General features: G+C 37.8%; 1 protein-coding gene across 2 annotated transcripts in view; it reads left to right on the top strand.

Moving 5' to 3' along the window:
* Window positions 1-14,262, top strand: part of LOC136864001 (polyubiquitin) — a 48,398-nt gene that overhangs the window by 17,110 nt on the left and 17,026 nt on the right. The window contains exons 6-7 of one of the 2 annotated variants that reach the window (XM_068226130.1): window positions 9,288-9,515; window positions 9,657-9,884. The exons of the other annotated variant lie outside the window; for it this stretch is intronic. Of the exons in view, the coding sequence (XP_068082231.1) occupies window positions 9,288-9,515; window positions 9,657-9,884 (456 nt within the window). The remainder of the gene's footprint in view (window positions 1-9,287; window positions 9,516-9,656; window positions 9,885-14,262) is intronic. 2 annotated transcript variants of the gene reach the window in all.

A 14,262-nucleotide genomic window follows, 5' to 3' on the forward strand; every position in this document is an offset into this window, starting at 1 on the left:
ACATGAATTACAGTATACTCTTAACAGACTTTACGTCACCTCAAACGTGAACCTGAATTTAACGGAATAAATTTTGTCCCAAGAATTACTTCTTAAAGAAGAATGCAATTTTATATTTAGACTAGCGGATGTACCCATGCTTTGCTACGGGATTCTCACAAAGGCTGTCTTTGTGGTTTTCCTAAGTACAGTTAACTTAGCCCATTACAAAAATGTCAGTAGGAATGAAAATCCACAGCCTGTTTCCAGCCAGTTGACCAGGTCAAGAATGGAATGAATGAAGCGCCCATTTAAAGGCGAGGATAGGAATTGTGCTGGCTGCTGAAGCCTGTTGCACTCCTCTGGGGCAGTGATTAAAGAATGACAAATGAAATATTGGAGTGTGTTCATGGAATGAAATATGACAGGTAAAACCGGAGTACCCAGAGATAAACCTATCGTACCTCCGCTTTGCCTAGCACAAATCTCGCATGGAGTGACCGAGAAAGAACCACGGAACCCAGTGGCATACCTGCCAACTTTCCCGATTTAGGCGGGAGACTCCCGATTTTCGACAGTTTTTCCCGCCTCCCGCTTATTCTATTTCTCCCGATTTTAGCTTATTTTTTGGTGAACTTAAGACATTTGTCTTCAAATCCCGCTGTTTCAGCTTTTTTTACGCCAGTGGCCGGAAGTCCTTCGCTTATTGGCCGCTTTCAAACAAAATATTGAAGTTTATTAATGCGCGAATGTGCGATGTTTATTGAAACCTGTATATCGCGACGCGCATATCGATTGTCAATCTCTTTTTCTCGCGTGCTGTTTTCGTGTTCGTTCACATCAGTCTAGACGATTCTAAAGACTAGTCGTTATATATAGTCTTTTTTAGTAATTTAGTGACAGAATTTCAATGATAACGACTAGTGACTTTTCTAGAGATTTTGGGAGCCATTTGGAGAAAATTCTGACTAATTTTATCTCAATATAAATAGTTTTGTCTGCACATTGCTCAGAATTTTTTTTAAAATCTCCGTACCGGCCGTGACTGCAGAAACAAGGGGAAATGCAAGTTTTAATTTTCCTTCATTTGTGTCTGTATGTATGAACATATGTACGCCCATCACGAGAAAACGGCCGAAGAGAATTTAATGAAAATCGGTATATAAAGTCGGGGAATAGGTCGCTACAATCTAGGCCACACAATTTTATTCACGCTGAGTGAAATGGTAGTTTAGGGGAAGGCCTAAGATGTAATTCTCAAATATTTTTATTTTTTTTATTGGCCCTGTTGATAAATACTATATAACTAGTTATATATTATTAAATTTCGTATCGTTTGTCTTATACATTTTTACCGTTCCGGCTATGATAAGAGAGATTCATGAATTAGGATTTTTGTTGCTAAGCCCATATAAGCGCCGACGTACGACAAAATGGAAGAACAGAATTTAATGAAAATCGGTATGTTATGTCGGGGAATAAGGAACTACAGTCTGTGCTATACATAATTTTATTCACCCTGTTCGAAATGGTAGTTTAGGGGAAGGTGCCAGAAATTTGATTTTTGATTACCTATCTTAGTCTATCGAAAATTACTACGTAAGTAAGTAATAGAGAATACAATTTCCGATTATTTGTCTTAATCAGTTTCAGTGTACCGACTAAAATGAAATTAAATCGTGAAGATGATTATAAGAATGAGAAAAAAGTCATGAAGGAACAATCGCTGGAATAACACAAGAGGGAGTCATGAAAGAGAGGAGGGCTCGCTTTACATTAGATGCTCTAATATCACAGTCAGAAGAAAACTTAAATGTGAAGGCCTGCAGTATAGACAGCTCATAAAATTGTTCAACAATAACATTACATTGGCCATTGTTTGATGTGATGTGCTTTGTGTATTCTTCTGCCATTTATCTCCGATAGATGGGATTACTGCTGCATACTGTTGTTGAGTATAACAGCCTGCCTGAATATTGGCAGAAAGTAACAGGGAAGTTAGATCTCGCTCTTCTTTAGCATGCTATTCCTCTGGTACGTAACACACTGGATCAGCATAGTATTCCAGCTATTCAATCCCTACTCTGGGGCAGTGATTGGTATGAACAGTGTGCACACTTAAACGGAATAATTACACAGGAGTGTTCACACGGCTGTCTGCGTCCTGGTCGTTCTAGCTCTAAAACTTTGAACTCTTAGATCAACACCGTGTTATTTTCGTTGAAAGTAAGAAAATGTGCTTTTTTTTTTTTTTATGACAGCGTTGCTTTTAATCGCAAGATTCGTACCGACGTCATTGTAATGACCTATGTTGACACTTCAGTTGGGAAAACTGTAAGGACAGTCTTTCTGAGAATTCCGTAGCAAAGCACGAGTACATCAGCTAGTTATTTGATACAGAGTATTGCGCTTCGCATAATCGCACGGTAGCTTGGTGCAATATATTAATCTATGCATTTGCTAAGTAATGGCATCTAAATGCATGACTGATTCATACGTGTGGAGCATGAATTCGTGCTATTTTTGGAAATATTATCACAGACCGAACTCTCTCGCATACTTCCCGTGAGGGAATAGAGATGTGTAATTTTTAGCATTGTAGCTTCGTATAGCAACAGTCGGGCTTTGAGACAATAAGTGTTATAAATATATCATAGTGCTGTACTGTGCTAGACGTAGAATAAGCAGTTTTGACCAATAATGTATCTCCTGATTTTCAAATCGAAATCTCCTGATTTTTTGTTTTGTAAAGTTGGCAGGTATGCAGTGGTGAGAGGCCGGCGGTCTGCCGCCTGAGCCACGGAGGCTCTTGTCAGTAGAACTGTAGGGATTAAAGGCAATGTAATCGTATAAAATACTCACTCAAATGAAAAACCGCACATTTTCTCTTTACCACTAACAGTCCAAAGTTTCATTGCTGGAATGACCAGGCCGCAGACAGCTGTGATCACTACTCTATTGTTCCGTTAAATATACACACTGCTCATTCCAATCGGTGCCTCAGGGTAGGGATTGAATAGCTCGAATGCTATGATGAACCAGTTTGTTACGTACCGGCAGTATCAGAATTTAAGAACCAGAGGAATGACATGCTTAAGAAGAGTTATCCAACTCCCCAGCTACTTCCTGCAAATATTCAGACAGGCTGTTATACTCGGCATAACCGGGCAAGTTGGCCGCATGGTTAGGGGCGCACAGCTGCGAGTTTGCATTCGGGAGATAGTGGGTTCAAAAACCACTGTCGACAGCCGTGAAGATGGTTTTCTGTGGTCTCCCATTTTCACACCGGGCAAATGCTGGGGCTGTACCGTAATTAACGCCAGGGCTGCTTCCTTTGCACTCCTAGCACTTTCCTATCCCATAGTCGCCATGATACCTGCGACGGTGCGACGTAAAGCAAATTTTTTAAAAACTCCGTATACGGCAGTAATCTCATCCATCGGACATGACTGGCAACAGAAGACACAAAGCACATCTCAACAAACAATGGTCGAACGTAATGTTATTGTAGTTCAATGTTATAAGCTTTCCGTATTGTAGGCCTTCAAATTTAGTTTTCTTTAGACTGTGATATTAGGGCATCTTACGAAATTATTTATAGCGTATACTGTAGTTCCTTATTCCCCGGCTTTACATAACAATATTCATTAAATTCTGTTTACCCATTTTCTCGTGACGTGGCGCTGGTATGGACTTTGCAACAAAAATCCAAATTCATAAATATCTCTGTCATAGCCTGTATGGTAAAAATGACATAAATGATCAGGAATTTAATTCTATATTACTTTAGTCATGTAATATTTGTCGATTGGACCACAACACAAATATTTCAGGATTATATTTTACGCCTTCCCCTAAACTACCATTCCACTCAGCGTGAATAAGATAATTTATGGCCTAGATTGTAGCAACTTATCCCCGGACACTACATACCAATTTTGATTAAATTCTCTTGAGCGGTTTTTGTTGTGATGCGTGTACATACAGACAGATATTAAGGAAAATTCAGTGCATTTCCTTGCTACTATGGACACGACCGATACAGAAATACCATCCTTTTTAAATTCTGAGCAATGTAGAGACAAAACTCTTACTTTATATATATAACGTAATTAACACATTACAGACCAGGTGCTCATCACACTGCACAACCCCTGTGCCTAGCCATTTTCTGTGAAACTTACTGCTACAGTGCATGCACATAAACATAATCTTCTACCGATTATGGTCAAATTTACTAGAGACCTTTGGTCCTACTCTGGTAGGCTGTGTAGCTATCACCTCCGTGAAGCAGCACACAGCAAATTTTGAGGCGATCAGTTGACCGGTAGTCTTTCAAACATGGCTATTTTACCTGTCGCATAAATATAAACAAAGCAGATAATTTTTACGTCTTGCAACTAGTTACATCAGGCCCTTACGGAATATTTGGTGTGATGAAGTAGTTTGCTGGTGATCAGTTCATCTGCTCAGCAACAAGTTTAAAGAAATAATCACAAAAAATAAACCCTACTAATCCGTCAATGCTTTTAGGTTTCCCAAGTAGTGCCGTTGCGCCAGGAACTCCTGGTAAATCCTTTAAAGGCGGTGAACTATTATTTTCTACCCATTCATCAGAAGAAATAGACATCGCTTCCATTTAGTCGCAACATAGCTTTCAGCTTTGTTCTCGACCACCACTATTTCACATTGTTTTGGAGGGCGTACTTCATTATTATAGACACTTTTGTCAGAATAGCTATCAACATCAAACTCTCCATCGTCAATGTCACTGGTGCAATCTGAATACTTATCCACATATAATTCATTAAAAATCTTGTGTGCACCTACACTCGTTTTCAGTCTGGGCACCATTTTACCCCCCCCCCCCCCCCCCCCCATATGGCTCCTTGAACAATGTAAACATGAGGTCGGAAAACTTAGCCAATGAATCAAAACGCAAGTACGTAATGTGAAGCTTGCATGGAATAAACAAAAGCTTAAACACCGAGAATCTAGTAACGGTGACTGCCAAAGTTTCGACAGATGTCACTGAACGTACAAGTCTCGTGAAGATGAGTTAACTCTTCTCTCGTCCGCACTGTATTAACATTACAGCAAAACCCGCATTTAGCGGTAGAAAATTTTTAAAATTCGCAGTTATTTCCATTTGTTATGGTTATTGGGGCATTAAGGCGTATAAAAAAACTGCATAAGCTTGCTAAGGGTGATTAAAGGCATAAGGGGAATTCTGAGCGCGGTCGCGAACAGCTAAAGTGAAATGTCGGACACTGATACAGATCCGACTGGCCCCTAGAGTACAGTAGAAGTGATGACAAATACATTATGCCCTTCGAAAATTCCTAATATATTTGTGTGCAGTATCCTTCGGTTACAACAGCCCTTTCCGTGATTCATCCGTTGTTTAAGGCAAATTTGGGCCACGTTAGTTTATCAATATTCATACTTTTTTATACATAAAAAACGCTGGGGTCACATGATCGTTCAGCTTCGCATCGATTCCTCTCTACGTGCGCGAGGGAGCTCGAACTTAGCCGACCACAGCCGAAGAGTAATGATGACACAATGTTCACTCGCCATGCTTTGCTTGCATGCACGCAGTACACGGCTGAGCTCTGCTAGTGTGTACATCTGTAGCAGCATTAGAGTATAGCGTCAATTTACGTAAGTTGGCTTCTGTTGTGTATTGTGTCGATTATCCAGCTCTGTTTGCTTTAGTTCGTTGTTTTAGTGAAGTTGAAATTTCTAGCGAAAAGAAAAAATGATTACATGTAACTAATCTCGTGATAGACCCATATTGAATTTGCTATAATATGCTTACAATATTGTGATTTTTTTTTTATATAACCTTTTCAATATAATTCGATTTATGTTGTTAAATCATAATGCTACAACACTTTTATAGGGTCATGTTTCGCTTGAATTTCAAGCATCCTCAGCCTATATAGTACTCTCAAGGTTAAGACCTGACGTATTTGATTTGTTTTGACAAATTTGTGCTTAATTATAATTCTAACAATAAAGTAATAAAATATATAAACATAGGGATTTATGAACACATTAATAGTTTAATAATATGAATGACTATAATAAAATTGGAATAACCGTTAATTCTAAAGATATTGACATCAAAAACAGTGTCTTCAAATGTTGAAAATTTGGCTAAAATTGTTTTCTCAAAGTTCTAGTTTATTAAAAAACAATTGAAACTTATTGGTGTCTTAACATTAAAATCTTGGATCTGTTTGGAATGCAGCTTCATGTCTTAATTTTGAGGCTTGCTACTGTACTTTAATAGTTTTGGACAGTAAAATGTTGAATTAGTTAGTTTCACCGAACTAGTCTTGTTTTTACGATCAGATTTTCCGTTGGTAGTAGTTTGTATTTGAGGTTTTTAGACAATAGGGACGTCAATCCAAAATCTTGAGTTTGTTTCTTGCATAATATTTGAATGATGGTGCGTCCCTTTGACTGCTACTACAAAACCTTGTGGACTTTGTTACATTACGGTGACTGTTATCTGTTGTTCACTCGCCTTGCTTTGCTTTGGATGCTTTGCTGTGTTTTGGATGTCAGTATCTTTAGAATTAATGGTTATTCCAATTTTAGTATAGTCATTCATATTGTTAAACTATTAATGTGTTCATAAATTCCTATGTTTATATATTTTATTACTTTGTTAGAATTATAATTAAGCACAAATTTGTCAAAACAAAACAAATGCAACAGGTCTTAACCTTGATTATATAGGCTGAGGATGCTTGAAATTCAAGCAAAACATGTCCCTATAATACAGTGTTGCAGCATTATGATCTAACATAAAACCAATTGTATTGAAAAGGTGGAATAAAAAAATCACAATATTGTAAGCACATTAAAGAAAAAATAAGTCGCAGATAAAGTGGATTTGATTCAGGAAGTGGAGAGAGATGCAGATGTCCAGTTAGTCGACGTCTCTCTTCTAGACAGACTACACTAATTAGAAATTGACTTTTTGAATGTAAAATCAAACGGTGCTAAAAAGCAGACTGCCGGGCTGAGTGGCTCAGACGGTTGAGGCGCTGGCCTTCTGACCCCAACTTGGCAGGTTCGATCCTGGCTCAGTCCGGTGGTATTTGAAGGTGCTCAAATACGACGGCTTCGTGTCGGTAGATTTACTGGCACGTAAAAGAACTCCTGCGGGACTAAATTCCGGCACCTCGGCGTCTCCGAAGACCGAAAAAGTAGTTAGTGGGACGTAAAGCAAATAGCATTATTTATTATTATTTAAAAGCAGACTACTATCTTTGATTATTTAAGGGGGAAAATGAAGTTCTGACAGTTGTGTAAATACAGTATATACTGTATACAGGCAAAGTAGCTCTATGTCATTGTGGAAATATGTTGGGGTGTTATAATTTTGTAGTGTAGTGGGAATCTGTGATCTTTGACTACTGTATTAGTGCTACAGAAATAGTTGTAATTAAAATCTAGTGTGTAGGGTAGGTATGTCCTTGTTTTATTGTCAGATAATGTATTGATGCAATTTCAGTATAGGCAAAGATTTCTGGAAAAAATTTGCTTTTTACTGAAACCTCTAAGGTTAAATTCCAATCCCTAGCAAAATGCTAAATAGGGTTTCTACTGTAGTTGCTGAATACAGAAGTCTGCAGGAATTTTGACTTTCAACTCCCAGGGTTAGAGAGACAACCCTCCCCCTTCTGGGTTTTGCCTTATGTTTTGCAATTATTTTTCTTAATTACATAAAACTGTCCATGACTGTGCTTGGATTGCAAATGTTTTATGTCAAAGTACCTCTTTGTAAACCACATTTTTAGTGTGTGTTTTGTCATGATTCTAGATCGGTTTTTCCTGGTCAGGCCCTTGGTACAGTCTTAACTTTGTTGTCAGAGCGGTACACCCTGGACGCCACATACAATGTCCATTGCTAAAAGCTGGTTCTTGTAGAAAAAAGCTGCTTTAACTGTCTGACCTTGCTACTTGTTACTAGTCCTGAAGAATACATGTTTACTTGGGAAACTGTCTTTTTGAACTAAAGGGTGGGTCAGTGTTGGTAGGGGAAAATTCATTTTATGGAATGAAAGCAATATTGCTGAACCTGTCGATACCTCCACAATGATATCAATTTTGTTTGAAGTCTTTCCTTACAACCCATTTCATTAACGTAATCCTCTTTCGGTATTCAGATTTTTGAGGAGCACTACACTGGGGCCTGCTGTAATTTGCAACTTATTGATTTTAAAAAATACGTTAAGTAAATTAGGGCTTTATCCGTCCTAAGACATATTCCTCGTTTTGCCTGGATTGGCGTGTGCCAGAGGGCCAATTTCTCCTCCGTAATCACAAAACATCGGAATGAAACATCTTTACTTTTCCTATTTAGCTTATGAACACCACCTGTGCTAAATTTTTGTCCTTGAGCTTCATAGGAAGCGTGAGAACAAGTGAAAAGAGCGGGGGAAGTAAGTCGATGGAGTCTATATTAGGTTTGTAGGTTTCGCTAACATTCTTGTGAATAACCAGAAATTGCCCTCTCTCTCTCTTTGCTCGGATGACATAGCAGACTATGGATGTTGGGCACACATAAAACTCGACTCTTCCAGACTGTGTCCATAACATGAAACTGAACTTAAACCTCTTTGTTACGAATAACAGTCGAAAATAAATGGCAAAGTCCAAGAAAAGCATGCAACGGTTCTTAAAGTACTCGGATCATCTTTAGATGTTTCAACTTGCATCGTTTGCTGTCGTGGTTATTAACGAAGTTCTAATGAACTGGGTTTTTATGCAGTCTTGAGTAGAGAAATAGAGAGAGATGGGGGGGGCATCAAGACTATGCTGCAGAAATTGGTGCAACAGTTTCAGACCTCTGCCTTGAACTTCAAACAAGTGCCTGTTGTAAGAATTTCACCCTAGACATAGGTTGCCTGTGTAAGCGAAGTTAAAGAAAACGTATAAAGCAGTCAAGCAACTCATTCAAGAAAGATATGTTAATTTGCAACTAGTAACAGTTGTTGCATAGCAAACAGTACTTGCAGTAGGTAATTTGCAGCTCCCTGTGTTAAACATACCTTACATGTTGTGATTACCATAACACAATTGCCTCAGATTTCCCCACTCTCGTCAAGTGATTGATTCAGAATATCCTCCGCCTTCTGCACTTAAAATATGAAGTAAATGAATCCTAAATTGATAGCATAGTTGTATAACTTGATCTGACATTTGTTCATTCCTTTTAATTGCTTAGATATATACTATCATGTCTTTTATGCTCCTTGCATTTGTTTTTCTGATTTTCCTTAAAACAGAGTCCACTCTACATTTGGTATTGCGTCTACGTGGTGGTATGCAAATTTTTGTGAAGACTTTAACTGGCAAGACCATTACTTTAGAAGTGGAAGCTTCTGACACAATTGAAAACGTGAAGGCAAAGATTCAGGATAAAGAGGGTATTCCACCTGATCAGCAGAGGCTTATCTTTGCTGGTAAACAACTGGAAGATGGACGTACACTTTCAGATTATAACATTCAGAAAGGTATGTAAATATAGCCAGTGAGCAGTGGGGTGTTCTTGCTTGCAATGATGACTGAAAGATTTTTGCTTTAACCTTAAAATTTTCTCGAATTAAAGTTTTTTGTTTGCCACACCATTTTTAATTTTGTATTCCACTTTTTAGAATCTACATTGCACTTGGTGCTACGTCTGAGAGGTGGCATGCAGATTTTCGTGAAAACTCTCACTGGGAAAACAATTACCTTGGAAGTTGAGCCTTCTGATTCAATAGAGAATGTTAAAGCCAAAATCCAAGACAAGGAGGGAATCCCACCTGATCAGCAACGTCTGATATTTGCTGGTAAACAACTAGAAGATGGGCGTACCCTGTCGGATTACAATATTCAGAAAGGTTAGTTAATCTCTCCATAAATGTACGGTGCATTTTCAGTTTTTCAAACCATTGTAGAAGTCGGTTAGTGTGGCAGAGCTGTCTGTAGCACTAATACAGTAGTCAAAGATCACAGATTCCCACCACACTACAAAAATTAATTTATTTGTCAATGTTACAAACTTTAAAGCAATTTTTCAGGGATTGTTTTATTTACTTCTGTTTATTGCTTTCTGTAATGCATGTACCAATAGTTGGATATGTTCAGTACTGTATTTTTGTTTAAATGGATATTCTGCATTATTTAAATTGTCTTTCATCAGATGTTTCCAGGCTTGGCTTTGTTTACAGCTTTGTGCCGTGCTTTGGTTGTAAATAGCAAAAGCATCAATATTATAATGTCCATGTAGGAATTTTTTAGGTTTCAAAATACAAAATATTGATTTGTACACTGAGCATTTTGAAGGTAGATTTGTAATTTTTTTCATAGTTCATTGAATACCAAAAGAGGGTTGCGTTAGTGGAACAAGGCTCGTAAGAAAATATTTCAAAAAAAATTTATTACTGTGGAGGTATTGACAGGTTCATCATTCAGCAATATTGCTTTCATTCCATAAAATGAATTTGCCCCTACCAACACTGACTCACCCATTAGTTCTGTATCTGTCCCTTGAAAGTGCTGTCTCGATAGTATGCAATGGATTCAAAACGGCATCTGCGGTCATTTACTGTGCGTGAGAAACCAAGTTGTAAGCGAAGAGTCCGGCTGGATGGACAGTGCGTTGGTTGAGGACTGGGTGAAGTGTGTTTGGCAACATCGCCCGGGAGCTTTCTTACAAAAACGAAACATGCTTGTGTTGACAGTTAGCGAGGACATACTACTGACACCGTCAAATATATGATGAGGAAAGGAAAAGCCGATCTTGCGATACTACCCAGAGCACTCGCTTTCTATTCTACAGCCGTTGTATGTGTGCGTGAACCGGCCTTCCAAAACTGCAATGAAACAGTTGTACACCGAATGGACGTCTGATCACGCGTTAACACAATGGACGAGTGGTGAGGCCTGAAGTGGAACTAATATGCAGCTGGATCAAGACTGCATGGGCGTGCATTCCCAACGATGTATCCGAAGGCTTCAGGAAATGTGGAATTTCAAATTCAGTGGACGGTAGTGAGACTATTTGTGGAAAGATGCAAGCGACGAAAAGTTCCTATGGTGAAACTTAGACGGTGAATTGTGAATGATCAAGAGTATTGGAGAGATTTTACTTAAGATTTTTGTGATGATTTTATTAATTGTAAGCTGTTTAAATATACCACAAGTTTAATTTCAAAGAAAATTAAATGGGTATGGAAGTTATTTTAATTTTTTCCCGTATTTTGCAGTCTCAATTTTAGGGTGCGGGTCTTACTCTGTGGCGGATGGTATTCGGGATAGTACGGTGTTTGCATATGATTTGATAGAATCTGGTGATCTCTGGACAGAACATGTCATTCTATTTTAATGAAGTTCTTTCTTTTTCAAGTATAATGCTCTCACCATATATTTTCTTTAGCATCTAGTTTACAAATTTATTACTAAATTCGGTTCGTCAGCCTGAAGAACGTAGCATACAATTTTATCCTAAAACAGCTCGCACTGATTAGTAGGACGAACAAATAATTGCTCAGACCACGGCATTTCTTCGTAATGTGGTAGTTTTGCATTGTTTAAAATAGGTGCAACGAGTATGGTATGAAAATTAGCCTTTCGAAGACTAAATGGATGTCAGTAGGTAAGAAATTAAACAGAATTTAATGTCAGATTGGTGATACAAAGCTGGAACAGGTAGATAATTTCAAGTATTTAGGTTGTGTTTTCTCCCTAGAGGAGAATGGATGAGGGTAGGTTACCTGGGAGAATAATGGACTGTTATGGAGGGTAAGAGAAATAGAGGGAGACCAAATTGACTATGGTTAGACTGAAGATAAGAGGTATAGAACTAAATGAGGCCACAGCACTAGTTGCAAATAGAGCATCGTGGCGACGTTTAGTAAATTCAGAGGCTTGCAGAGTGAATGCTGAAAGGCGTTACAGCCTATAATGTTGTAATAGTATGTGTAACCAATTTCAGAAGTTATATACTTTCACGACTGGTTACATTTCAGAAAGGCCGTTGCCATCTAAATTTTAGAGAAAAGTAATGGGCTAGAATATAATACATAGTAGCTATCAAGCTGTAATCTTTGAAGAAAGCTGAACGCACGGCCGTCATGTGTTAAATGCACCTGACTGGGCAGAATGCGTTTCACCGCGCACATATCCGTTGTCGACTCAGTGGGGTTTCAGTTTTTTATGCAAGAACAATTAGCGGATTATTCCGAACTTGCAGAAAGTGGTCATGTAATACATTAACAAGAAAAACAGTTCCCAGGAAATAGCAGTAGAGCAATAACTGCAAATATCAGAAAGAAACATTGGTTCCCTAGATGTCCTACCATTTCACAATAGAGGCAACATAGTAATTTATGTAATGGAAGTGATAGTTTAGTGTTCACATACACATTCGAAAATGCTGTCTTCAGAAAATATCCTTGGTCTATTTCTAATAAGATATCATGTTAGCGTTGGTTAATACTGCTAGGGAGGCGATTAATTTTAAATTTGAATTTAATTAATGTTAAACATAACAATGTTTTCTAAGGAAGGCCTTGGTAACAATCATTTCATGAAGGCGAATAATTGTTTCCACGAAATGTAACCATATTTCAGCTGTTTTTACATTTTGCTCAGAGCATGTCGCCTCATGAGGTCGCGGTCAATCACTACACATCTCAAACATAGGAAACTACAACAGGGGAAAAGAATAGATTAACTTTTTCTGATAAAAAGACTTGGGCTTGATGTTGGACCTTTGAAATTCCTGATATTGAAACCGCATGTGCACTATTACAAGTTATGTATAAAAAGAAAAGTTCAGAATTGCTTTAAGTTGCCAATAAGTGATTATTTATACTGTGTGCCTGTATCTATATTATGATCTGGTCCGCCTCTGTAATATAACTGTTGGCGCTACTACCTGTCTTCCTCAGGGGCCCGGGCTTCAATTCTGACACTGCGAGAAATTTGTATGTGGTTAAAACGGTGCATTTGAGTTATCTAGTTATAGTATTGGACCCACAATATTTTATGCCTGTTGATGGAATAAACCTGGTTGTTTCTTCCTAATTTATGGCAACTGTCAAAGAAACCAATTACACCATATTTCTTGCACACTATGGTCACATTACAGCCTAAACCTATTATTTTATGTACAGTTTTTCACATTTTCCCCATATACGCACCGAAGACACTTTTCCAACTGTTCGAACATATTTACATTAAAAATAATAATTACATCATCTAACAACTACTGCTATTGCCAGTCTCTCAGAAGCTCATTAGCTGAGGCACTTATTTAGGTTAGGTGAATCGCGAATGTTTTTTTTTTTTTTTTTTTTTTTTAAGTTGTATGCCTATTTCAATGGAAATTCACTTTCTTAAGCCTACATACTGCTTTGTTTACCCATTTCAAAGTTCTGAGAGCAACCACTTGCAATAATTCAACTACAACACAAGCGAATTATCTTTTTCTCTAAAGATAACATGCTCCATTACTGCAGGAACCAAGATATATTTGCAAACAAAAGCATCGCGTGACTTCCTGTTCCTCATATACAAAGAGAAATGTAATGCGGAGTACGCCTGAGAGATTTAGTGGCGCCAATTTTCAAAAGGAGCCAAAATAATTCAAAAAGATGTGGTGCTGACACATCGGCGTTGCAGTGCTTTAGATCAGCTGACACCTGTACTTTTTTTTGTTGTATCTTGGAAACTATTATAGATGTTAAAAATTCTTTCACCACAAGGAAGAGCGAAGTCTAGTAACCGTTTTAGGACCAGAAAGATATTCCAAATACAGAGTGCCTTTTCCAAAAATTAAAATATTCCTGTGTATTTTTAGGACTTTCCCATTACTAAGCTTCACGTCTGTAAAATTTTTAGGTTTTGATATATAAGTATTCCCATAAACAGAATACAATGCCTTTTTCATCCCTCTTCCCCACAATTTTTTTTCCCCCGAAAAAAAAAATTTAAACGAGATTCCAAATATCCATTTCCACATCTATAACAATTTGTTTTTGATATATACTGTAGATGGTCTTTTAAAAATTCACCCACTTTCACTCTGTTCACTCCCATTAATTGGATTTTCCAGAAGCCCAAAGATTCTGAATACCAATTCTTACGTCTGTAAACTTTTTTTAAGTTTTTGAGATATAGGTACGCTCATTTATACAGTTCATCCCCCTTTGCACTCCTTCAGCAACGGAATATTAAATGCTCCCTAGTAAGCACCTACAGTCTATTATAGAA

Source organism: Anabrus simplex, chromosome 2, assembly GCF_040414725.1.
Source record: "Anabrus simplex isolate iqAnaSimp1 chromosome 2, ASM4041472v1, whole genome shotgun sequence".
Taxonomy (NCBI): Eukaryota; Metazoa; Arthropoda; class Insecta; order Orthoptera; family Tettigoniidae; genus Anabrus; species Anabrus simplex.